The sequence below is a fragment of the Falco rusticolus genome, chromosome 8 (genome assembly GCF_015220075.1).
Source record: "Falco rusticolus isolate bFalRus1 chromosome 8, bFalRus1.pri, whole genome shotgun sequence".
NCBI lineage: Eukaryota > Metazoa > Chordata > Aves > Falconiformes > Falconidae > Falco > Falco rusticolus.
The window spans coordinates 23,926,999-23,953,013 of record NC_051194.1 but is presented as its reverse complement, the minus strand read 5'-3'; the positions used below and the strand labels follow the sequence as shown (position 1 = coordinate 23,953,013).

Sequence of the window (26,015 nt, the reverse complement as noted above, 5' to 3'; positions counted from 1 at the left end):
CAGTAACCTGGGCCTCATCCTGCACATCCCTGATTGCACCCACCCACACAGACCGCAGCAGCTGACACACTCCTCAGGATGTCTTATTCCCCCAGCCCAGTGTGTGTCCTCAGCTGCAGCCCTACAGCTGAGCTTGGGAAGTGAAAAGGGGAAACATGACAGTTTTTCCCTGCCTCTTAATGAAATGTCAGGTAAGACTGAGGTCAGATAGACCTCATCTCCTTACAGCAAGGGAACAAACCTGAACAAGGGAATCACATATAGGAGAGGAAAATTAGCTCCTGAAGGGCTAAGCCCTGATAAGATACTGCAGGGGACAGGAATGACCATTCTTCAGCAATAATAAATGCCCCTGTTGTACCATAAAACTGGCTTTGGGTTTCTCTTGTAATGTCCAGCTCAGCTGTGTAGCTGCAATGGCAGGGGAGTGCAGACTGGCAGTCCTGAGGCCACCACACCGCGTCCAAAGTAGTGTCCTGCACGAGGAGGTGCTGCCACAACCCCAGGACAACGCCGCTTTCGATTGTGTCCAGCACCCAGCTCCAACAGCTACTCCCTCCACACCACCTACACATTCCCTCCACACCACTGCACACCCATAACATGCAGGGGCAGCTGCGGGAAGACCCTCCAGAACCAACTACAGGCCAGCTGAATGGCAATGACAGGTAAGGGCTGTGTTGCCTCCATTTGGCTGAGGATGCAAACCCTGGGCTTCAACTGCAAGCGCGAGGAAACTCTCTCAGAGGGTGTGCCGCCGAGGGTCCCCTGTACTCACATCACTTGCAATGTCTCTGGAAGCTTTAGCAGACTTGATAGGAATGGCATCTGCCCGCATGTCATAGCCCTTTTTCTTCTCCTCCTCCATCGCAAGCTTGTACAGTTTCTGAAAGAAAAACAAGCACTCCCCTCAAACAACACTTCTTCCCGGGCACAGCCGTGTCCAGGCACGGACACTGAAGCCAAACTCAACCACCTACCTCACTGAAGTTCACTTTGTTCTGCTGGGCTAGCAAAATACCAGGTGTATCCGGCATAATGTGAATGCTGGTTTTATCTTTCTCCCAGGCTGATGTGTACAAGCGCTGAAAAAACGGAGCACATACATGAGCAAATATGATCACACAAGCACCGGGCAACACAACCTCAAGGAGCTAACCGCCTCAGGGCACTGAAGCAAGGGGCCTCTACTTTGCACCGACTCAGAAACACCTTTTCTTCACACAAAACTTTCTAATGATTCACCTTTCCCCGCAACCCCCCCCCAACTCCAATGCATCCAGCTACTGCCCCAACCGCACAAAACTGAAATTGATCTAAACCGAGAAATACATATCCCTGACGCAAGAGGATGCAATATCCCCCTTGCAAAACCCAGGCCCTGGAAAGAGAGAACCCAGCGTCCTGGGAAATGCACGCGTTCCCTTCAGGCTGCAAACACAAGGATATCTCACTTGGTTCATAATCTCAGAGTTGTGCTTTGCCAGAACCATAGGCATCGAGTCAGGGATGCTGGTGAACTTGATGGTGTCCGGGTGCTGCCGATATTTCTTGTCACTCAGGATGAGGCTCGCCCTCTTATTCTTCTCATCGTCCAGCGAACCACTTGGGGACCAGCCAATGCCCCTCAGCCACAGAAGGTCAGACTTGTACACGTTCTGAAAGGACAGAGACACAAAGCAGCTCAGCAGCCTCCTTGCTCCATGCAGCCACTCCTCCTACCAAGGCAACCTCAGCCTACCTAAACACATTCCCCTGCATCAACCCACCAGCCACCACAAAAGGGGCTCCCACTAAGCTCAGCTCCCCACAGCCTGGCTCCTCATGACTACAGCACCACAAGCAGCCACAAAATCACCCACAAACCCTCCACCTCCATCTTCTTTGTCTGCCCAGGAAAGACCTGCCCCATTTGGAAATCCCCAGCTGGCAGAGGCATGGGAGGAGCCTTATACCTCATCACCCAACTCTCTTGACTCCGTTTTCTCACATGGCCTGCCTTTGCCCATTGCTGGTCCTCCAAAAGGGAATACTTGGCTGCCTTCCCCCTCCCCCGCCACACATAACTCTAGCCACCTCCCGCAGCTCTCCCCCAAGAATGCTCAAGGCAAGACAGGACTCTTCTGAGACCATAGAGCATGAACCCACACAAACTTCATCCCTGCCCATCCACGATACCAACTGGCAGCAAGACAGTACGGCCACAACACAATCCCAGTCTCACACAGTCAGCCTAGAATTATGCTCCTCATCTTGATGTTCTCTCCAACAATGGAAGAGAATACAAGAGAGGCTTCTGCTTTTCACACAGCCAGTAATGAACAACTTACATCACTCTGAAGGTCGTACACCTTTCTGGCTTGTACAACATCGTTCTGGTCCGGCAGACAGGTCCACCGATGCAGAGGGTGCTTGTAATCAATGTCGCTGACCAGCTCCTGACATTTCTTGGCCAACACAATTCCCAGCATGTCCACTGGGCTACTAAAGTGTGTCTTGGTCTTCTCAAAGGCTTTCTTGTACTCCCTGTCACTCTGGATCTTGGCTACGTGCATTGACCACATCATCTTCGGATCATCCTCTATGTTACGGGCTCCAATATGGTGGCCCAGCTGCTTGCGATAGCCTTCTTTGTACTTGTACTGCAGGGTTGAAGAGGCTCAGTAAGTTTCAGGCCAGCCCTTCTCCCTTCTCATGCTATTCTGTAGCAGCAACTGTGAGCAAGGGGCCTGGCAAGATCACCACGCCAAGAAGCATCTAAGCGCAGCATATCCCTACTGTGTCCTACACCTCCCTCCCACCCCACGCCTACACTGGGACACAGGAGGCACACGGAGGGCCACACGGCAGCTCCAACCAAGCCAGCTCGGGATCCAGGAGCAATGCAGGTCAGCAGACAGGCTCTCCACTCAACCTGAGCACCCACACTGAGAAGACAGCTCTGCAGCTGGGAGGCAAAACTCAGGAAAACCACCAGACTGCTCCAGCAGTAACCTGGGCCTCATCCTGCACATCCCTGATTGCACCCACCCACACAGACCGCAGCAGCTGACACACTCCTCAGGATGTCTTATTCCCCCAGCCCAGTGTGTGTCCTCAGCTGCAGCCCTACAGCCACTGAGCTTGCGAAATGACAAGGGGAAACATGACAGTTTTTCAGTAACGTGCATTTTGAGAGCTTATGGGTGAAAATTTGAGACTAAGCAAACAAAGAAAACTTTGTGATTGCTGTGTACTACAGGCCTCCTAAGCAAGGAGAGGTGTTTGCAGAAGAGTTCTTTCTTCATCTGCAGGAAGCATCACATTCACAGGCCATGATCCCAATAGGGGATTTCAACCACCCAGACATCTGCTGAAAATGCAGTACAGCAAACTTCAAGCAGTCCAGGGAACTACTGGAGTACATGGAGGACAACTTCCTAGTGGATGTGATGGAGTGCTGACCAGAGGAGACGCACTGCTGGACCTGTTTCTCACTAATGAGGAAGACTTATTTAAGAGGTCAAGACTGGAGGTAGCTTGGGCTGCAGCAATCATGCCCTGGTAGATTTAATCTATCCTGAAGGGAACGGGACAGGTAAAAAGCTGAGTTAGTACTGTTAACATTAAAAAGACAAACTTTCAGCTGTTTAGGGTACTAGTGAGTGGGAACCCTTGGGAAACTGTCCCCAGAGATAAAGAAGTACATGAGAGCTGGGAGGTATTTAAAGGCATTTTTCTTTGGATGTAAAAACTCTCAATCTCAACATGCAGGAAGTCAGGCAGGGGAGGCAGGAGGCCAGGTTGGCTAAGTCAGGACCTCTTAGCCAGACTGAAACACAAAAGCAAAATGCGTAGGCAATGGAGGCAGTGATACACATCCTGGGGAGATTATAGGGATATGGCCTGGGAGTGCAGGGAGAGGATCAGAAGAGCCAAGGGACAGTTAGAGCTGAACTTGGCTAGGGACATAAAAAAAAGAATAACAAGAAGGGTTTCTTCAGGTACACAGGCCAAAAAGGATGATGAAAGAAACTGTACCCCCACAATGAGCAAAACAGGAGACCTTGCTACAACTGACTTGAAGAAGGCTGAGGTACTCAGCAATGTCTTTGCCTCTGTCTTCACTGCCAGGTGCTCTAGCCACATTGCCCAATTCACTGAATCCAAAGGCAGTGACTAGGAGAATGAAGTACTGGCCACTGTAGGAGAAGACCAGGTTTCAAGACCATCTAAGGAGTCTGAATGTGCACAGGTCCACGAGACCTCATGAGATGCATCCAGTGGTGCTGAGGGAACTAGTGGATGAAGTTGCAAGCCACTATCCATCATATCTGAGAAGTTATGGCAGACTGGTGAAGTTCCCGGTGACTGGAAAAGGGGACTCATCACCCCCATTTTAAAAATGGGAAAAAAGGAATAGATAGGGAACTACATGCCAGTCAGTCTCACCTCTGTCCCCAGCAAGATCATGGAGCAGACCCTCCTGGAAACTATGTGAAGGCACACAGAAAACAGTGAGGTTACTAGTGACAGCCAACATGGCTTCACTAAGGGCAAATAGTACCTGACAAATTTGGTGGCCTTCTACGACAGGGTTACAGCATGAGTAGATAAGGGAAAAGCAACTGACATCATCTACCAAGACTTTTGCAAAGCATTTGATACTGTCCCACACAACATCCTTGTCACTAAAATGGAGAGATGTGGATTTGACACGTGGACCACTCAGTGGATAAGGAATTGCCTGGATGATAGCACTCAGGAGAGTTGTGATGAATGGCTTGATGTCTGGGTAGAGACCAGTGATGAGTGGTGTTCCTCAGGGGTCCATACTGCGATGAGTATTATTTAACATCTTTGCTGGGGACACAGACAGTGTGATTGAATGCACCCTCAGAAAGTCTGTGGATGACACAAGGCTAAGTGTTGGGGCTGATACTCTAGAGGGAAGGAATGCCATCCAGGGGGACCTTGACAGGACTCAGAGGTGGGCCTGTGCAAACCACATGAAGTTCAACAAGGCCAAGTGCAGGGTCCTGCACCTGGGACGAGGCAACCCCAAACATGGATACTACATGCTGAGAAGGAGTGAATAGACAGCAATGCTGCAGGGAAGGACTTGGGAGTATTGGTGGATATAAAAATTAATATGAGCCAGCAATGTGTGCTTAGGCCATCAAGCCAATCGTATCCTGGGCTGCATCAAAAGAAATGTGGCTACCAGGTCCAGAGAGGAGATTCTCCCCTCTGCCCTGCTCTTCTGAGAACCCACATGGAGCACTACGTCCAGCTCTGGGGTTGCCAGCATAAGAAAAACATGGACCTGCTTGAGTGGGTCCAGAAAAGGCCCACGAGCATGATCAGAGAGCTGGAGCACCTCTCCAATGAAGGCAGGCTGAGAGAGTAAGGGTTGTTAAACCTAGAGGAGAAAAGGCTCTGTGGAGAACTTATAGCAGCCTTCCAATACCTAAAGGGGCCTACATGAAAGATAGGGAGGGAGACTATCAGGGAGTGTAGTGATGAGGGATAATGGTTTTAAACTAAAAGAGGGCAGATACAGATTAAATATTAGAAAGAAATTCATCCCTGTGAGGGTGGTGAGGCACTGGCACAGGCTGCCCAGAGCAGTTGCAGGTGCCCCATCCCTGGAAGTGCTCAGGACCAGGTTGGATGGGGCTTGGAGAAACCTGGTCTACCACAAGCTGACCCTGTCCATGGCTGAGGGATGGGAATTCAATGATCTTTAAGATCCATTCCAATTCAAACCATTCCGTGATTCTTGGTGCAATGACCTTTTTCCCTGCCTCTTTCTGAAATATCAAGTAAGACTGAGGAGACTGTGCCACCAAGGACTCCTGTGTACTTACATCACTTGCAATGTCTCTGGAAGCTTTAGCAGACTTGATAGGAATGGCATCTGCCCGCATGTCATAGCCCTTTTTCTTCTCCTCCTCCATCGCAAGCTTGTACAGTTTCTGAAAGAAAAACAAGCACTCCCCTCAAACAACACTTCTTCCCGGGCACAGCCGTGTCCAGGCACGGACACTGAAGCCAAACTCAACCACCTACCTCACTGAAGTTCACTTTGTTCTGCTGGGCTAGCAAAATACCAGGTGTATCCGGCATAATGTGAATGCTGGTTTTATCTTTCTCCCAGGCTGATGTGTACAAGCGCTGAAAAAACGGAGCACATACATGAGCAAATATGATCACACAAGCACCGGGCAACACAACCTCAAGGAGCTAACCGCCTCAGGGCACTGAAGCAAGGGGCCTCTACTTTGCACCGACTCAGAAACACCTTTTCTTCACACAAAACTTTCTAATGATTCACCTTTCCCCGCAACCCCCCCCCAACTCCAATGCATCCAGCTACTGCCCCAACCGCACAAAACTGAAATTGATCTAAACCGAGAAATACATATCCCTGACGCAAGAGGATGCAATATCCCCCTTGCAAAACCCAGGCCCTGGAAAGAGAGAACCCAGCGTCCTGGGAAATGCACGCGTTCCCTTCAGGCTGCAAACACAAGGATATCTCACTTGGTTCATAATCTCAGAGTTGTGCTTTGCCAGAACCATAGGCATCGAGTCAGGGATGCTGGTGAACTTGATGGTGTCCGGGTGCTGCCGATATTTCTTGTCACTCAGGATGAGGCTCGCCCTCTTATTCTTCTCATCGTCCAGCGAACCACTTGGGGACCAGCCAATGCCCCTCAGCCACAGAAGGTCAGACTTGTACACGTTCTGAAAGGACAGAGACACAAAGCAGCTCAGCAGCCTCCTTGCTCCATGCAGCCACTCCTCCTACCAAGGCAACCTCAGCCTACCTAAACACATTCCCCTGCATCAACCCACCAGCCACCACAAAAGGGGCTCCCACTAAGCTCAGCTCCCCACAGCCTGGCTCCTCATGACTACAGCACCACAAGCAGCCACAAAATCACCCACAAACCCTCCACCTCCATCTTCTTTGTCTGCCCAGGAAAGACCTGCCCCATTTGGAAATCCCCAGCTGGCAGAGGCATGGGAGGAGCCTTATACCTCATCACCTAACTCTCTTGACTCCGTTTTCTCACATGGCCTGCCTTTGCCCATTGCTGGTCCTCCAAAACGGAATACTTGGCTGCCTTCCCCCTCCCGTGCCACACATAACTCTAGCCACCTCCCGCAGCTCTCCCCCGAGAATGCTCAAGGCAAGACAGGTCTCTTCTGTGACCATAGAGCATGAACCCACACAAACTTCATCCCTGACTGTTCACGACAAAATCTCAGCAAAAAAAAAAAAGGCTCAATATCTAGAGCCTTTCTTGAACTGTAAAATGAGAAATTAAAGAGACCTGCATGAGAAAGCCTGGAATTAAAAAATCTTTTCAATATCAACACATCGGTAATTGTTTTAAGCTGAAAGAGGGCAGATATTTCAAATATATTAGGAAGAAATTCTTTACTGTGGCAATTGTGAAGCACTGGCACAGGCTGCCCAGAGCAGATGTGGGTGCCCCATCCCTGGCATTGCTCAAGGCCAGGCTGGATGGGGCTGGAGAAACTTGGGCTGATGGGTGGTGTCTTTGCTCAGGGCAGGGGATTGGAACTACAATATATTGAAGGTCCTCAACAATCAAAACTATTCTGTGATTCTATGATACAACAAGACAGTATAGTCAGAACACAGTTCCACAGAATCAGCCCAGAAGTATGTTCCCCACATGGATATTCTCCAACAACATTACAGTACACAAGAGAGGCTTCTGCTTTTCACACAGCCAGTAATGAACAACTTACATCACTCTGAAGGTCGTATACCCTCTTGGCTTGTACAACATCGTTCTGGTCCGGCAGACAGGTCCACCGATGCAGAGGGTGCTTGTAATCAATGTCGCTGACCAGCTCCTGACATTTCTTGGCCAACACAATTCCCAGCATGTCCACTGGGCTACTAAAGTGTGTCTTGGTCTTCTCAAAGGCTTTCTTGTACTCCCTGTCACTCTGGATCTTGGCTACGTGCATTGACCACATCATCTTCGGATCATCCTCTATGTTACGGGCTCCAATATGGTGGCCCAGCTGCTTGCGATAGCCTTCTTTGTACTTGTACTGCAGGGTTGAAGAGGCTCAGTAAGTTTCAGGCCAGCCCTTCTCCCTTCTCATGCTATTCTGTAGCAGCAGCTGTGAGCAAGGGCTTTGCTAACAGGGCCTGGCAAGATCACCACGTCAAGAAGCATCTAAGCGCAGCATATCCCTACTGTGTCCTACACCTCCCTCCCACCCCACGCCTACACTGGGACACAGGAGGCACAATTGAGGGCCACACGGCAGCTCCAACCAAGCCAGCTCGGGATCCAGGAGCAATGCAGGTCAGCAGACAGGCTCTCCACACAACCTGAGCACCCACACTGAGAAGCCAGCTCTGCAGCTGGGAGGCAAAACTCAGGAAAACCACCAGACTGCTCCAGCAGTAACCTGGGCCTCATCCTGCACATCCCTGATTGCACCCACCCACACAGACCGCAGCAGCTGACACACTCCTCAGGATGTCTTATTCCCCCAGCCCAGTGTGTGTCCTCAGCTGCAGCCCTACAGCTGAGCTTGGGAAGTGAAAAGGGGAAACATGACAGTTTTTCCCTGCCTCTTAATGAAATGTCAGGTAAGACTGAGGTCAGATAGACCTCATCTCCTTACAGCAAGGGAACAAACCTGAACAAGGGAATCACATATAGGAGAGGAAAATTAGCTCCTGAAGGGCTAAGCCCTGATAAGATACTGCAGGGGACAGGAATGACCATTCTTCAGCAATAATAAATGCCCCTGTTGTACCATAAAACTGGCTTTGGGTTTCTCTTGTAATGTCCAGCTCAGCTGTGTAGCTGCAATGGCAGGGGAGTGCAGACTGGCAGTCCTGAGGCCACCACACCGCGTCCAAAGTAGTGTCCTGCACGAGGAGGTGCTGCCACAACCCCAGGACAACGCCGCTTTCGATTGTGTCCAGCACCCAGCTCCAACAGCTACTCCCTCCACACCACCTACACATTCCCTCCACACCACTGCACACCCATAACATGCAGGGGCAGCTGCGGGAAGACCCTCCAGAACCAACTACAGGCCAGCTGAATGGCAATGACAGGTAAGGGCTGTGTTGCCTCCATTTGGCTGAGGATGCAAACCCTGGGCTTCAACTGCAAGCGCGAGGAAACTCTCTCAGAGGGTGTGCCGCCGAGGGTCCCCTGTACTCACATCACTTGCAATGTCTCTGGAAGCTTTAGCAGACTTGATAGGAATGGCATCTGCCCGCATGTCATAGCCCTTTTTCTTCTCCTCCTCCATCGCAAGCTTGTACAGTTTCTGAAAGAAAAACAAGCACTCCCCTCAAACAACACTTCTTCCCGGGCACAGCCGTGTCCAGGCACGGACACTGAAGCCAAACTCAACCACCTACCTCACTGAAGTTCACTTTGTTCTGCTGGGCTAGCAAAATACCAGGTGTATCCGGCATAATGTGAATGCTGGTTTTATCTTTCTCCCAGGCTGATGTGTACAAGCGCTGAAAAAAACGGAGCACATACATGAGCAAATATGATCACACAAGCACCGGGCAACACAACCTCAAGGAGCTAACCGCCTCAGGGCACTGAAGCAAGGGGCCTCTACTTTGCACCGACTCAGAAACACCTTTTCTTCACACAAAACTTTCTAATGATTCACCTTTCCCCGCAACCCCCCCCCAACTCCAATGCATCCAGCTACTGCCCCAACCGCACAAAACTGAAATTGATCTAAACCGAGAAATACATATCCCTGACGCAAGAGGATGCAATATCCCCCTTGCAAAACCCAGGCCCTGGAAAGAGAGAACCCAGCGTCCTGGGAAATGCACGCGTTCCCTTCAGGCTGCAAACACAAGGATATCTCACTTGGTTCATAATCTCAGAGTTGTGCTTTGCCAGAACCATAGGCATCGAGTCAGGGATGCTGGTGAACTTGATGGTGTCCGGGTGCTGCCGATACTTCTTGTCACTCAGGATGAGGCTCGCCCTCTTATTCTTCTCATCGTCCAGCGAACCACTTGGGGACCAGCCAATGCCCCTCAGCCACAGAAGGTCAGACTTGTACACGTTCTGAAAGGACAGAGACACAAAGCAGCTCAGCAGCCTCCTTGCTCCATGCAGCCACTCCTCCTACCAAGGCAACCTCAGCCTACCTAAACACATTCCCCTGCATCAACCCACCAGCCACCACAAAAGGGGCTCCCACTAAGCTCAGCTCCCCACAGCCTGGCTCCTCATGACTACAGCACCACAAGCAGCCACAAAATCACCCACAAACCCTCCACCTCCATCTTCTTTGTCTGCCCAGGAAAGACCTGCCCCATTTGGAAATCCCCAGCTGGCAGAGGCATGGGAGGAGCCTTATACCTCATCACCTAACTCTCTTGACTCCGTTTTCTCACATGGCCTGCCTTTGCCCATTGCTGGTCCTCCAAAACGGAATACTTGGCTGCCTTCCCCCTCCCGTGCCACACATAACTCTAGCCACCTCCCGCAGCTCTCCCCCGAGAATGCTCAAGGCAAGACAGGTCTCTTCTGTGACCATAGAGCATGAACCCACACAAACTTCATCCCTGACTGTTCACGACAAAATCTCAGCAAAAAAAAAAAGGCTCAATATCTAGAGCCTTTCTTGAACTGTAAAATGAGAAATTAAAGAGACCTGCATGAGAAAGCCTGGAATTAAAAAATCTTTTCAATATCAACACATCGGTAATTGTTTTAAGCTGAAAGAGGGCAGATATTTCAAATATATTAGGAAGAAATTCTTTACTGTGGCAATTGTGAAGCACTGGCACAGGCTGCCCAGAGCAGATGTGGGTGCCCCATCCCTGGCATTGCTCAAGGCCAGGCTGGATGGGGCTGGAGAAACTTGGGCTGATGGGTGGTGTCTTTGCTCAGGGCAGGGGATTGGAACTACAATATATTGAAGGTCCTCAACAATCAAAACTATTCTGTGATTCTATGATACAACAAGACAGTATAGTCAGAACACAGTTCCACAGAATCAGCCCAGAAGTATGTTCCCCACATGGATATTCTCCAACAACATTACAGTACACAAGAGAGGCTTCTGCTTTTCACACAGCCAGTAATGAACAACTTACATCACTCTGAAGGTCGTATACCCTCTTGGCTTGTACAACATCGTTCTGGTCCGGCAGACAGGTCCACCGATGCAGAGGGTGCTTGTAATCAATGTCGCTGACCAGCTCCTGACATTTCTTGGCCAACACAATTCCCAGCATGTCCACTGGGCTACTAAAGTGTGTCTTGGTCTTCTCAAAGGCTTTCTTGTACTCCCTGTCACTCTGGATCTTGGCTACGTGCATTGACCACATCATCTTCGGATCATCCTCTATGTTACGGGCTCCAATATGGTGGCCCAGCTGCTTGCGATAGCCTTCTTTGTACTTGTACTGCAGGGTTGAAGAGGCTCAGTAAGTTTCAGGCCAGCCCTTCTCCCTTCTCATGCTATTCTGTAGCAGCAGCTGTGAGCAAGGGCTTTGCTAACAGGGCCTGGCAAGATCACCACGTCAAGAAGCATCTAAGCACAGCATATCCCTACTGTGTCCTACACCTCCCTCCCACCCCACGCCTACACTGGGACACAGGAGGCACAATTGAGGGCCACACGGCAGCTCCAACCAAGCCAGCTCGGGATCCAGGAGCAATGCAGGTCAGCAGACAGGCTCTCCACACAACCTGAGCACCCACACTGAGAAGCCAGCTCTGCAGCTGGGAGGCAAAACTCAGGAAAACCACCAGACTGCTCCAGCAGTAACCTGGGCCTCATCCTGCACATCCCTGATTGCACCCACCCACACAGACCGCAGCAGCTGACACACTCCTCAGGATGTCTTATTCCCCCAGCCCAGTGTGTGTCCTCAGCTGCAGCCCTACAGCTGAGCTTGGGAAGTGAAAAGGGGAAACATGACAGTTTTTCCCTGCCTCTTAATGAAATGTCAGGTAAGACTGAGGTCAGATAGACCTCATCTCCTTACAGCAAGGGAACAAACCTGAACAAGGGAATCACATATAGGAGAGGAAAATTAGCTCCTGAAGGGCTAAGCCCTGATAAGATACTGCAGGGGACAGGAATGACCATTCTTCAGCAATAATAAATGCCCCTGTTGTACCATAAAACTGGCTTTGGGTTTCTCTTGTAATGTCCAGCTCAGCTGTGTAGCTGCAATGGCAGGGGAGTGCAGACTGGCAGTCCTGAGGCCACCACACCGCGTCCAAAGTAGTGTCCAGCACGAGGGGGTGCTGCCACAACCCCAGGACAACGCCGCTTTCGATTGTGTCCAGCACCCAGCTCCAACAGCTACTCCCTCCACACCACCTACACATTCCCTCCACACCACTGCACACCCATAACATGCAGGGGCAGCTGCGGGAAGACCCTCCAGAACCAACTACAGGCCAGCTGAATGGCAATGACAGGTAAGGGCTGTGTTGCCTCCATTTGGCTGAGGATGCAAACCCTGGGCTTCAACTGCAAGCGCGAGGAAACTCTCTCAGAGGGTGTGCCGCCGAGGGTCCCCTGTACTCACATCACTTGCAATGTCTCTGGAAGCTTTAGCAGACTTGATAGGAATGGCATCTGCCCGCATGTCATAGCCCTTTTTCTTCTCCTCCTCCATCGCAAGCTTGTACAGTTTCTGAAAGAAAAACAAGCACTCCCCTCAAACAACACTTCTTCCCGGGCACAGCCGTGTCCAGGCACGGACACTGAAGCCAAACTCAACCACCTACCTCACTGAAGTTCACTTTGTTCTGCTGGGCTAGCAAAATACCAGGTGTATCCGGCATAATGTGAATGCTGGTTTTATCTTTCTCCCAGGCTGATGTGTACAAGCGCTGAAAAAACGGAGCACATACGTGAGCAAATATGATCACACAAGCACCGGGCAACACAACCTCAAGGAGCTAACCGCCTCAGGGCACTGAAGCAAGGGGCCTCTACTTTGCACCGACTCAGAAACACCTTTTCTTCACACAAAACTTTCTAATGATTCACCTTTCCCCGCAACCCCCCCCCAACTCCAATGCATCCAGCTACTGCCCCAACTGCACAAAACTGAAATTGATCTAAACCGAGAAATACATATCCCTGACGCAAGAGGATGCAATATCCCCCTTGCAAAACCCAGGCCCTGGAAAGAGAGAACCCAGCGTCCTGGGAAATGCACGCGTTCCCTTCAGGCTGCAAACACAAGGATATCTCACTTGGTTCATAATCTCAGAGTTGTGCTTTGCCAGAACCATAGGCATCGAGTCAGGGATGCTGGTGAACTTGATGGTGTCCGGGTGCTGCCGATACTTCTTGTCACTCAGGATGAGGCTCGCCCTCTTATTCTTCTCATCGTCCAGCGAACCACTTGGGGACCAGCCAATGCCCCTCAGCCACAGAAGGTCAGACTTGTACACGTTCTGAAAGGACAGAGACACAAAGCAGCTCAGCAGCCTCCTTGCTCCATGCAGCCACTCCTCCTACCAAGGCAACCTCAGCCTACCTAAACACATTCCCCTGCATCAACCCACCAGCCACCACAAAAGGGGCTCCCACTAAGCTCAGCTCCCCACAGCCTGGCTCCTCATGACTACAGCACCACAAGCAGCCACAAAATCACCCACAAACCCTCCACCTCCATCTTCTTTGTCTGCCCAGGAAAGACCTGCCCCATTTGGAAATCCCCAGCTGGCAGAGGCATGGGAGGAGCCTTATACCTCATCACCTAACTCTCTTGACTCCGTTTTCTCACATGGCCTGCCTTTGCCCATTGCTGGTCCTCCAAAAGGGAACACTTGGCTGCCTTCCCCCTCCCCCGCCACACATAACTCTAGCCACCTCCCGCAGCTCTCCCCCAAGAATGCTCAAGGCAAGACAGGACTCTTCTGAGACCATAGAGCATGAACCCACACAAACTTCATCCCTGCCCATCCACGATACCAACTGGCAGCAAGACAGTACGGCCACAACACAATCCCAGTCTCACACAGTCAGCCTAGAATTATGCTCCTCATCTTGATGTTCTCTCCAACAATAGAAGAGAATACAAGAGAGGCTTCTGCTTTTCACACAGCCAGTAATGAACAACTTACATCACTCTGAAGGTCGTACACCCTCTTGGCTTGTACAACATCATTCTGGTCCGGCAGACAGGTCCACCGATGCAGAGGGTGCTTGTAATCAATGTCGCTGACCAGCTCCTGACATTTCTTGGCCAACACAATTCCCAGCATGTCCACTGGGCTACTAAAGTGTGTCTTGGTCTTCTCAAAGGCTTTCTTGTACTCCCTGTCACTCTGGATCTTGGCTACGTGCATTGACCACATCATCTTCGGATCATCCTCTATGTTACGGGCTCCGATATGGCGACCAAGCTGCTTTCGGTATGCAGTTTTGTACTGGTACTAATTGAATACATAAACAATCATTATCACCTCTTTCTAACTGCAGTTTACATTTATTTGTATTTAATATAGTGGTTAATATTTCAATATCTACTATATTTGAATTATTTCTTTGTTTTTCCAAGATATTTATTGTTTCTATAAAAATATACTAAGATCTTCTGTATGTGAAATATGGTTATATACCATTATATTGTATGTGATTGTACTTAATCTAATTAACTTTACATTATTAAGGATTACAGAACCTTTGGAGGGCTGCAATATAAGTCTGTTAAAATTTTAGACCTCTCCTGGTTCTAAATATAAATATCTTTATCCCGAAGTGTGTACCAGCTGTATGCCCCACTATTATTTTATCCCTGTAAAACTTACTTCACTAGCTATATCTCTGGATGCCTTTGCTGACTTGAGGGGTATAGCATCTGGAGGAAGATCATAGCCTTTCCTTTTTAACTCTTCATATCCTAACTTGTAAAGTTTCTGTTGGAGAAAGATTCAAAGTAATTATTGCAAATAAAGCACTGTAGAGAGTTTTTCAATACTTAAAACTTTCCTCCCCTCTACTACTGAAAGTAAAGCATGAGATTCCAAACAGTTTCATTCACCAATATAATTTCCCAAGCTTGTTTTTTAATAGTGTGTATTTTTAATAAGGTGTATTTTGTAACTGATAATGTAAAATATTTAAAAATTACTATCTGTATGTTTTCTGATTAACTCATTCAGAGATCACAATTTTCTTTTACTTAATATATTAATTTGAATGGTTCATAGAGTCCTCAAAGCGGTGAATAATACAACCCCACAATTCTCTCCATCCCAATTTCAATTGCAATTATTTTTTGTCATCTTGAGTTCTTATGATAGAGCTGTTAACATCTCTTTACATTTGCATGTAGTCTGTATGGGTTTCATTATAACCAGGAATTTAATGTAAATTACATTAATCCTATGTAACTCTAAAGAGGCAGTTCAATATAATCAGACATTTAAACAGGAATGACAGGCTTACCAAAAAGTACTGAACACATATCTACAATATTAATGTATTCAGTAGGGATGAAAGAGAAAACTGCTAACTTGTATTGAATATTTTCTTAGTATTTATTATATTCTAGCAACGCCAATTCCACTTTATATTTTAACAATTCCACTTGGGCTTCCCAGTGCGTTACAATTTTCACAGGAATAGATCACAGTTGTGCTTACAGCTGTTAGAATTGCAGAATTACTTTATTGCTTTTTAAAGTAAAAGCACAACAGGTAATTCCAAATTCCATAAAATAAGCAACGTAGAGACACACTTACATCACTTGTGTTAATTAAGTTTGATTTAGCCAGCAAAATTTCAGGAGTATCAGGCATGATGTGAACCTGAGTCTTGTCCTTGTTCCAAGCTTCTCTATACAGTATCTGAAAAGAGGCAAAAATACCTTGTCTGATAAAAGGTTCACGTACACAGCAGTAAATTCAATTCACCTTTTCTCTGCAATAGCAAAGCAAAGATGTACTATGCAAGCGTGAGTGATGTAAACAATGCAAGGTATTAAAACCAAATAATACAACAGCTTCTTACTGAAATACCACCTTTTTTTCTCTTCACATCCATGGAACATCAAGGAAACAGCGTCATGACAATACATTTACATACTACATAGTAAGGGTCTTATTTGCAGTTATTACTGAGTAAGTTATACAGTACTAAAGATCTTAATCTTCTGAACAAGGCTTATTGAACAGTAAGGCACTGATTTAAAACATCTGATATTTGTATATTTTAACCACATGTTCTGATACAGAGATCTTTTTAACAAATGTATACTAAGGTATTCATTTATTGAAACACATGTTCTGTCTCTAGGGGCAACTTACATCACTTCTATTTTTAGCATTAGATTTTGCTAAAACAATATCCATGGCATCTGGGATACTTGTGAACTTAATAGTATCTGGGTGCTGCCGGTACTTCTTTTCACTCAGTATTTCAGAAGCTTTCTTGTTCTTTTCAGATTCCAAAGATCCCAGTGGACTCCATCCAAGACCTCTAAGCCATAGTAGATCTGACTTATACTGATTCTGTTCAGGAGAAAAATCAAAACCATATAAGATTATTTCCCTGTTCATATATTAAATCGTATTAAAAGACTAACTGGTATTTTAGCTTCAATCTGATCTATACTGACATCAAAAGACAGTTATTAAAGATACTTTCCAATAAGCAGTAAATATCTTTTTAAAAAGAAGTAATTTAAATACAGAGAAAGCTTACATCACTCTGTAGTTCGTAGACCCTCTTTGCCTGGGTGACATCAACCTGGTCTGGCAGACAAGTCCAGCGGTGTGGCACTTGTTTGTAGTCTACATCACTAACCAGTTCCTGACATTTCTTAGCCAGAAGGAAGCCTAACATATCCACAGGCATATTAAACTTTGTCTTCCACTTCTCAAAATCTTTCTTGTACTCCCTTTCACTCTGCATCTTAGCTACTTGCATAGACCACAACATCTTAGGATCATCTTGTAAGCTGCGGAATCCAATGTGATGTCCCTGCTGCTTGCGGTAACCTTCTTTGTACTTGTACTAAAATTATAAAAATTGCATGATTGAAATCACAGTAAAAAACAGACAACGATAAAATATGTAAGCAACATATCAGTATATTCTCTCAGTCAATGTCTTAGTGTCGTTACCAACTAAATAAGCAACTTGTTGCAGCATCTCAAGTTTGAGTAGTCCCTTGATCAATGTGTATCACTTGGTGTCAGTGAATGCTCTCCTTGGGAATGAACAGAGTCCCTGGAGAGGAGGAGTGCGTGGCTATAAGAATGGTCTCCTGTGCCATTGCATTCATATAGTCACACTGTTCAGAACTCCCAAAGGCTGACACACTGAAATATTTTGATGAATAAAATAATCAGCAATGAACAATGCAGACGCTTAAGCACTGAAAACATTTCCTAATGGTTAATAAAATCTCTTCTATAAATACAGAAGTTGTATTCATACAAAATTATAACAGCAATTCATGTATCACGCGTCTATTTCAGAGTTGTGAAGAGGACTTCTCAGTATAAGCACTGGATCAGCTAATTGAACCAAATTTACTGCTGCTCTGAAAATGTAACATCCAAAAAAGCAGACATCTCCTATCTTTGTGTGACTATCCACTTCACGGATAGACCACAATCTTTGGAATTGTCAAGATACTAGAGCAATCCTTCTTAACTGACAGGAATAGATGTGGAAAGACTTTTGTAAGCAATTTTGCTTTTTACTCCAAGATACACCTTAGCAGAGAGGTGTATCTCAATCTAATGCAACTCTGTAAGTTATAGCAACTAGATAAAGTGTATGTCATAGTGAATTAGAAATGTCGCTTACATCACTTGCAATGTCTCTTGAAGCTTTGGCAGCTTTCACAGACATGGCTTCAGGTGTGAGGTCATAGCCTTTCTTTATCATTTCTTCCCAGCCAAGTTTGTATAGTTTCTAAAATGGAAAACATTATTGATTAAAAAGTCTTAGCAATATGTAAGTAACCTTCCATTTAGATATGCTAATGACCCATAATACCAAATTCTGGTCACCTCGCAGGCTTCAGTTACGAGAGAAGGGCTACTAGAATGGGAACTGAAAACTGAGAAACTGATAAGCAAGGAAAGCAGGTCTTCCAAGTCTTAGGTTAGTGGCTAAATAGTTTTCCTTTACTGCAGCAGCTTCCTACCATAACTTATCTTGGGGATATGAAACATATTTGGGGAATTTCAAATATATACACCTGGGATAACTGAAAACTTTTCAGTTGGTTTAACAAAATTTTAATTAATAAGGCTCTAATGTAGCCATTTAATAGTCAATTCAGTTTGTGCACAGTTGATTTTAAGTACCAGCACTTGCAAGTCAAAGATTTGCCTCTGAGCAATCGTGCAAAGCAAAACCCAAGTATTTTATGCTGGCACAATTGTCACTTTCTCATATTTGAAAGCTGACAGAAAAGGTCCAATCAGTGCACGTGTTTCTTTTCCCATATGTTAAGTTAAAAATATACGCAGCAAACTTGTAATTTTATAGTAAGGAACTTTTAACATCATTTCTATGGTAAGCATAGAGTATGGACCACACACATACAGATTTCAAAACCAGGACTTATATTTCCCATACACTATAATGTAATTTAGGTGGTTATTTTGCTAGCCTGAAGATAGTACTTATTACTACTCTGAAAATGTTACTCACACAAAAATTCTTGTCTCCGTTCTATATTCCCCATTCTGTTTCTTCTAACTGACACAAATTGATTAGTTATTTTGAAAAAGGAGGCACCTTAAAATTTGAAGAAAGTAGATATTAATTTAAAATGTAATAGGAAGTATTAAAGAACTCTACCTGACTGTAGTTCGCCTTGTTCTGTTTTGCCTGTAGAATATCTGGTGTATCTGGCATCACATGAACCTGAATTTTATCCTTCTCCCAAGCTTGAGTATAAGCACGCTATTGAAAAAAGTAACATGAGATCTGTTAATAGAAATGACAAAAGATGGCTCTTTTGGTGTTTTCACCTTTCCATTTGCACACTTTGGATATGGATGGGTAAAAAGATGAAGGTGTTGACTGAGATTTATTTTACTATGTAATGGCCTAATCCAGAATCAGATTAATTAGGATCCAGTCCTGCTTCTAATGAATCCAATTATAAAGGGCTAGTAATTTGTATATAAGAATGAGAAGGATAGAGGTTGGAGAGGTAGCAATGAGATAAATGAGAAAAGATTTATTTAATCAATGCTATTTATCAGTAACTGAGTGTTTCATTAAGAAAAGAAATTAAAAAAGAGGAACCTGTAAGTGACAGTTGTTTTTCCCAGGGAAACACTGCTACATAAAGGTGGTGACAGAGACTTATAGACTGTTTATTGAAATGGATTATATGAAATGTCTGCCTAATTTTCCCTATAAGTACTCACTTTGTTCATTACATTTGCGTTTTGCTTTGCAAGGACCATGTCCATGGAATCATTCTCTTTTGTAAAGGGGAACATGCTGGGATGTTGGCGGTATTTCCTATCACTTGCAATTTCTGTGGCTTTCTTAGATTTCTCCACATCCAGAGAACCAGCAGGACTCCAACCAATACCCTTGAACCACTCATTGTAATCCTGCTTGTACTCATTCTGCCGAACAGAATACAAAAGGAAAGATTACAATTTACAAATGTCTCATACAAAAGAATTCTGCTGTTTCCAAAACACAGTCATAATGAAAAAACAGGGAAAAAAGTCACAGCTGTGAATGTCAGAAATAAAACAGAAACTTACATCACTTTGTATCTGATTCATGTTTCTGCACAGTTCTAAATTCATTGCATCTGGTAGAAGTATGTATTGATGGATCAGTCGTTTGTAGTTAGTATTGGTTACACGATCTTGTGCCTCCTTAGCTGCCACGATGCTGAGTGCATCAGAAGGTGTTTGGTAATGTGTCTTGCTCATTTCATAAGCTTTCTTGTATTCACGATCAGACTGCATCTTAGCCACTTGCATATAATGGACAAGTTTGGGATCATCCTGAAGGCTGCGGAAGCCTACAAGTTTTCCCTTGTCTTGTTCATAACCTAATTTGTATTTATACTGTAAAGAAAACAGAGATGGAGACTTTTAATTCTACTTCATTTGTTTAATAAGCAGTATCTATCTTCTAAGGAACACACACACACACGCAACCCCCCCCCCCCCCAACTTATATTAAAATAAGATTTTTATATTGTTAAGAAAACATCACAAAGCATATAGAGGTGGTAGCTTTGTCCGCTTACTCTTAGGGTGCACTCTAAGGCAAAACAAATGCCTAGCATCCCTTTTAAAAGCAGTACATTTAAAACACTTTCTTAATAAATGAAATTTCCTTACAATAGTTTATTCTGCTCCTGCATAAGGTTCCATGTAACCTGGGGTTCAATTGCCTTCTAATTTAATATTAAATGATACAATGCAAATATGAAACACACTGACAGGAAGCACAAGGCAAAGGAACACATAAGACCTGGTTCACTGAAGACAGTTTTTTGGAAAAAGTGCACTTTTATCTTTTTTCACACTATAGTTTAGAGATAGCTTATCTTAGAGCTAGTATGGGTATCACAAACACTAGAACCAAGGTACATTAACCCACATAGCTCTGTTACTATCCCTATCCTTTCTCCAATATTTTGCTTAGGTAACTATTTCCATGGTAGTCTGCACCATACTCAAAATACTTGAGTTCATATTTGAAGACTAACCACAACATCAAAGATTTAATCATCACTTCCATTAGGTTCACTTGTTCAAATGATTAAAAAAATTCAAGACACTCCCCAAGATCTTTTGTATTTTTTTGTTTAATAAAACCAATAGTTCAAATTCTTAATGTCTTCCTCAATCTCTAATCAACCATGGACAACGAACTACACAGACCAAGTATCAATTCCTTCACTGCTTACTGCTGGGAGAGAACTCCAAACAGAAGTATCTTCCCCTAAGACTTAGAGCAGTGGCAGAGCAAATTGACTTTGCAGTGGCTGCAACATCCCATAGGTTATCAAAAAAAAAAAAAAAAAAAAAAAAAAAAAAAAAAAAGGTGGGCTAAACATGTCCTTAGGCACTAACTTCACCCCTCTCAGGCTGGATTTGCCCCTGCTGTAGCAAATCCCTCATCACTACTGATACACAAAGGATATCAGAACAGTCCTGATTACAGGAGTTTGTATTTTCTGCACCAAGAAATTTAATGAGACTTTCAGCAAAGGAATATTTTCAAATATTTCTAAGAATGATCTCTGACATTCTGTCTAAACTACAAATATACAGCATACATTCATAAAGTATCCAAGCACCATTGCATTGAGAAAAGAACTGCCTTTTTTCTCCACTAACAGTCCCTCATATATTTTTGTACCTTTCTAATGAAGAAATTGCTATTTATCCCTGCTAGAATATAGATCAATGTCAGAATTATTTATGAGCAAGAGAATATATATATTTGGCATATAAAATTGAATTGTGTCAAGAAATTGGTGTTCTGCAATATCTGAAATTGATTATTTATTCTTTCAAGAACTTACATCACTCGCAATATCCCTAGAAGCTTTGGCAGCTTTAATAGGAATAGCATCAGCTCTGAGATCATATCCTTTCTTCCTAGATTCTTCAAATGAAAGTCTGTACATTTTCTGTGAAAAGAAATAAAAGAAACATCCTTTAAAAAAGTAAACCACAAAATTAACTTCAATCCTAGTATTCATACATCAATGCAGCTGGACTGCACTATAATCAGTAACAATAACCTATAACAAAAGAGCAAGAAATTGCAATAAATTTGTTTCCCACATGCATAAACATCGGTGAAAAGTTACATCTATAAGGATATCAGCTTTTTAGAAAAAGAGCTAAATAGATCTATTTATGTGCACATTAAATATGTGTGCAATTACAAACAATGTTTTATTTAGCATATGCAGATTAAACCAGCTACTGAAAAACTGCCTATAATACCATCTCTTACCAAAAAAATAGGTTCAGTCTGCAAGAATTATGAAACCAGTACAAAACTCTGTGCATGGGGAAATAGATTAACAAATACAGTAACAAACATGGATAGTACTCAAACTACTATTTTGTTAGTAACTATTATATTTTAATGACCTACATGATGAATTCATGATCTGACTCTAAATACTATGGCTCTTTACTGGCAACTTTTGGTATTTAATTTTGGGGAGGAAAGCAGGGAAAAGGAAAATGAATAGCTTTTTTATGAAATTACTACAGGTTAGCAAAGTGAGAATTAGGGAGACTTTTGTAAGTTGTCATCTCACTTATTCCTAAGAAGAAAAACTGAGAGCAAAGTCATAATCTTACAAACAGTACTCACATCACTTAAATTAAATGCATTAACTTTTGCTAAAGCAATCTGTGGAATATCTGGTGTGATATGAACTTTCTTTTTGTCTTCTTCCCATGCTTGTTTGTACTTGTGCTGGAAGGATTGAAAAAAAGAGATGTCAATATAACCAAAAGATTAAATAAAACAATTTAAAACAGTATTTCCTATGTGAAATATAAACTTTATTTACAGTTATGTGACTACTAACATGGTAGGAGCATTTGTCTTTTTATTTTAGGATTTAAAAGCAGTGTGAATCAGGAATAGCTCTTATGATGTTAATTGTCTGAGGTCAAAATAAAAGTGGGAGAAATAAAAATCTTGCTGCAGTATTTTACTGCTTGTCCTTTGCCCAGCAGTGTATTCAAGCACATCGAGCAGCAGAAAACAATAGGTTCCAAAATGTAACAGGTCTGGCTGGGATGAAGGTAATCCTCTTCACAGCAGCTCAAACAGTGCTGTGGTTTAGATTTGTGACTAAAACAATGCTGGTCACACACTAATGTTTTAGCTGTTGCTGAACAGTATTTGTGGAGGATCAGGGCTTTCTCTGCCCCCAAAGTGAATAGACTGGGGGGTGTACAAGAGACTGGGAGGGGACATAACCAAGCAGGTGAACCCAACTAACTAAAGAGATATCCCATGCCATGTAACATCATGCTCAGCAAATAAAAAGGGAGAGGAGCGGGTTTAGGGAAGTTGTGGGGTTTGTTTTCTTTTCTTTTGCTAGGGAACTGGCTGGGCATCAGTCTACCCAGGTGGAGGCGGCAAGTGATTGCCTTTGCATCACTTAATTTTGTTTTCTTTCTCTCTTTTTCCACTTCTCCTTTGCTTATTAAACATTTTTTACCTTGACCCACAAGTTTTTTTGTTTTTACTCTACCCTTCCTCTTCCCACATCTCACTGTGCTAGAGGGAAGGAAGTGAGCTGTGTGATGCTTAGCCACCTACAGGGGTTAACCAACAAATAAAAAGGTACACAGAAAACATTGTTGGAGGTGGAAGATAATTAGTTTATCTCCTGGGAAATAAGTCTCAGTTGAGAGAGGCAACAGAGCTTTTCTTAGAGGAAACAGAGCTAAGGCAAGTGCATATAAGATTCTGATGGTCCCATAACTATAATGCACATGAAGTCTAGACATTTCTAAAGAACACCAGTGGATTACATCAGTTCAGCAGGAGAATCAGAAAATAAATCTCTCATTATAAAAGCATTCATAGCATATAACAATTTCCCGTTAACATAACAGGCATCAGATGTAGCAGACTATACATTTAAAAGTTTGAATCCTATTTGTGAAAGGAATTGCTCAAGTATTTTTAGCCTACAGATTTAAACTGCTAGAAGTCTATACTCATTTATCTTGGGTAAACTGTATTAATAAGATGTGACCCTTAGGTCTGTATCCATATGTATTTCTTAGAAATATTAGGGTCATGCTTTACTTTCAGGTATATCAAAGGTCTTACACACAAGCATATTCATTAGCTGCCAAAACTGACAATTGTCAAAGCTATGCATGCAGTAAGGTTGACTATTACATTAACTATAGTTTGTTTTTTATTTCTGCAAACTTAATTTAATTTTGATGAACACTTTTTTACCTCATCCATGATTTTAGCATTATTTAAAGCTAAGACCATGTTCATGGAATCCATAGGAACAGAATACTTCAGTTTGTCTGGATGCTGGCGATACTTCTTTTCACTAACAATTTCCATTGCTTTTTTGTTTTTCTCAGCTTCCAGGGATCCCAATGGCATCCATCCAATACCCTTCATACTTTCATCATATTCTGCTCTGTATTGATTCTGGAGGCAGAAAGAAAAGAAAATGACCAGATGCATGAAAAAGTCTGTAAATTGTGACATTTCTTTCTGTGTTAAATGAATATTAGGTTTCTAATGCACTTATTCTAAAAAGAAACAAATGGCATCGGGATGCATTCAAGGTTTATATAGAAATGCATTTGTTACAGTGATATTTTATTACACCACCTTTTATACAATGTTCAGATCCTCTTTATGATGTATATAGATTACTCACACGCTAAGGCCCTCCTGAAGAAGGGGGGGATTATTTTGGGTCACTATATTGAGAAAAAAGGGCTCTCTTCTCTAGAGGTTAAACATCCCCAAAAACCTGAGAATACAGCTACTTAGCTGTTTTCCCCTCCTTCTGAAAAGATATCTTTTTTGGAAGTACAAGATAAAACTATTAATGAAAAGCAAAGCTTTTCCTGTCTTGGCCTGCACACAAGTATTGCTTCTGAAGAGTCTGATGGGACAGGTAAGCAGTAAATATCCATTCTACGTTATACATACAATTACTTATTTCTGAGCCCAAATTATTTAGCTATAGGCATAATTTAATATTTCAGAATCTTAGAACAATACAGTGGCTACCATTGAAGGTCTCATTTAATTTACTACATTTTAGTATATAACTGAAATAATTTCACTAAGGAAATAGTACTATTTATCTTACAGTAAGTTTTCATAAACTAAGCATCATTGTATTTGCAATGCAAAGGCTGAAGAATGACTTACATCACTTTGTATCTGCATCATGTTTCTCGCTAATTCAAGACTCATAGCATCAGGCAAAACATTGTAGGTATGGATCAAGCTTTTGTAGTTTGCATTTGTAGCCACTTCCTGTGCTTTCTTGGCTGCCACAACACTGAGCATGTCAACTGGAGTATGGAAATTAGTCTTTGCCTTCTCATAACCTTTTTTGTATTCACGATCAGATTGCATCTTAGCCACCTGCATGAAGTGCACCAGCTTGGGGTCGTCTTCAAGGCTGCGGAACCCAATATGCTTTCCTTTCGCTTTTTCGTAGGCTAGTTTGTATTTATACTGACAGCCGGAAAAAAACAGCAAAAACTTAAATCAAAAAAAAATGCACTATTAAGCTCAATTTTATCTCTGAAAACAGAAAATATTTGTTCCTTTTCATCACAAGATCTCAGATTTAGTCATTTAAACATACTCAGTCTTACAAAATAGCCCACTGAATACAGGCACATGAAGCTCAACAGCTTGCTGAACAAAGAGCAAAACAGCACAATTCAGTGTTATTCCACTGGACAGCAAGTACTGCAAAGGTTTATCCCATTAAGCATATAACTAAAACCTAGACAACAAGATGCTTGAAAAAAAAAAACAGATTTGTGCATAACAGCACTTTGAAAACGTTCTGTCTTTGTAGCTACTTTAAGTACTGTCACACAATCAAACTTACATCACTTGCAATATCTCTGGAGGCTTTGGCTGCTTTTATTGGAATAGCATCTGGCTGCATGTCATAACCTTTCTTCTTTTCTTCCTCCCATCCAGCTTTGTAAAGTTTCTAATTTAAGATGTAAAAGAGAATAGGTACTCTATTATAAAAGCAGAACTTCTCAAGTACCCTACATCTGAATTTCAGTGTTTTCAAAAAAGACATTAAAATTACACTAATTTTTGATCCATGCAACAGACACTGAATGCCCACTGTAAGCACAGTAACTCACGTTACTCATTGTGATCTGGTTCACTCTAGATTGCAGAATTTCTGGAGTATCTGGCATAACATGAATGCTGGTTTTCTCCTTGTTCCATTTATCGGTGTAGAGCCTCTGCAAGTACAAAGTAATATT

General features: G+C 43.7%; 1 protein-coding gene across 1 annotated transcript in view; it reads right to left on the bottom strand.

Annotated features, from left to right (window-relative positions):
• NEB (nebulin) overlaps positions 1-26,015 on the bottom strand; it is a 132,519-nt gene that overhangs the window by 78,448 nt on the left and 28,056 nt on the right. The window contains exons 29-58 of the mRNA XM_037397516.1: positions 25,890-25,994; positions 25,619-25,726; positions 24,922-25,233; positions 23,977-24,183; positions 22,360-22,464; positions 21,551-21,658; positions 19,767-20,078; positions 19,416-19,622; positions 18,838-18,942; positions 17,833-17,940; positions 16,720-17,031; positions 16,323-16,526; positions 15,759-15,863; positions 14,823-14,930; positions 14,136-14,447; positions 13,260-13,463; positions 12,786-12,890; positions 12,584-12,691; positions 11,135-11,446; positions 9,894-10,097; positions 9,419-9,523; positions 9,217-9,324; positions 7,768-8,079; positions 6,526-6,729; positions 6,052-6,156; positions 5,850-5,957; positions 2,331-2,642; positions 1,455-1,658; positions 981-1,085; positions 779-886 (exon numbers count right to left, since the gene is read on the bottom strand). Coding sequence (XP_037253413.1) covers positions 779-886; positions 981-1,085; positions 1,455-1,658; positions 2,331-2,642; positions 5,850-5,957; positions 6,052-6,156; positions 6,526-6,729; positions 7,768-8,079; positions 9,217-9,324; positions 9,419-9,523; positions 9,894-10,097; positions 11,135-11,446; positions 12,584-12,691; positions 12,786-12,890; positions 13,260-13,463; positions 14,136-14,447; positions 14,823-14,930; positions 15,759-15,863; positions 16,323-16,526; positions 16,720-17,031; positions 17,833-17,940; positions 18,838-18,942; positions 19,416-19,622; positions 19,767-20,078; positions 21,551-21,658; positions 22,360-22,464; positions 23,977-24,183; positions 24,922-25,233; positions 25,619-25,726; positions 25,890-25,994 — 5,322 coding nt within the window. The remainder of the gene's footprint in view (positions 1-778; positions 887-980; positions 1,086-1,454; positions 1,659-2,330; positions 2,643-5,849; positions 5,958-6,051; positions 6,157-6,525; positions 6,730-7,767; positions 8,080-9,216; positions 9,325-9,418; positions 9,524-9,893; positions 10,098-11,134; positions 11,447-12,583; positions 12,692-12,785; positions 12,891-13,259; positions 13,464-14,135; positions 14,448-14,822; positions 14,931-15,758; positions 15,864-16,322; positions 16,527-16,719; positions 17,032-17,832; positions 17,941-18,837; positions 18,943-19,415; positions 19,623-19,766; positions 20,079-21,550; positions 21,659-22,359; positions 22,465-23,976; positions 24,184-24,921; positions 25,234-25,618; positions 25,727-25,889; positions 25,995-26,015) is intronic.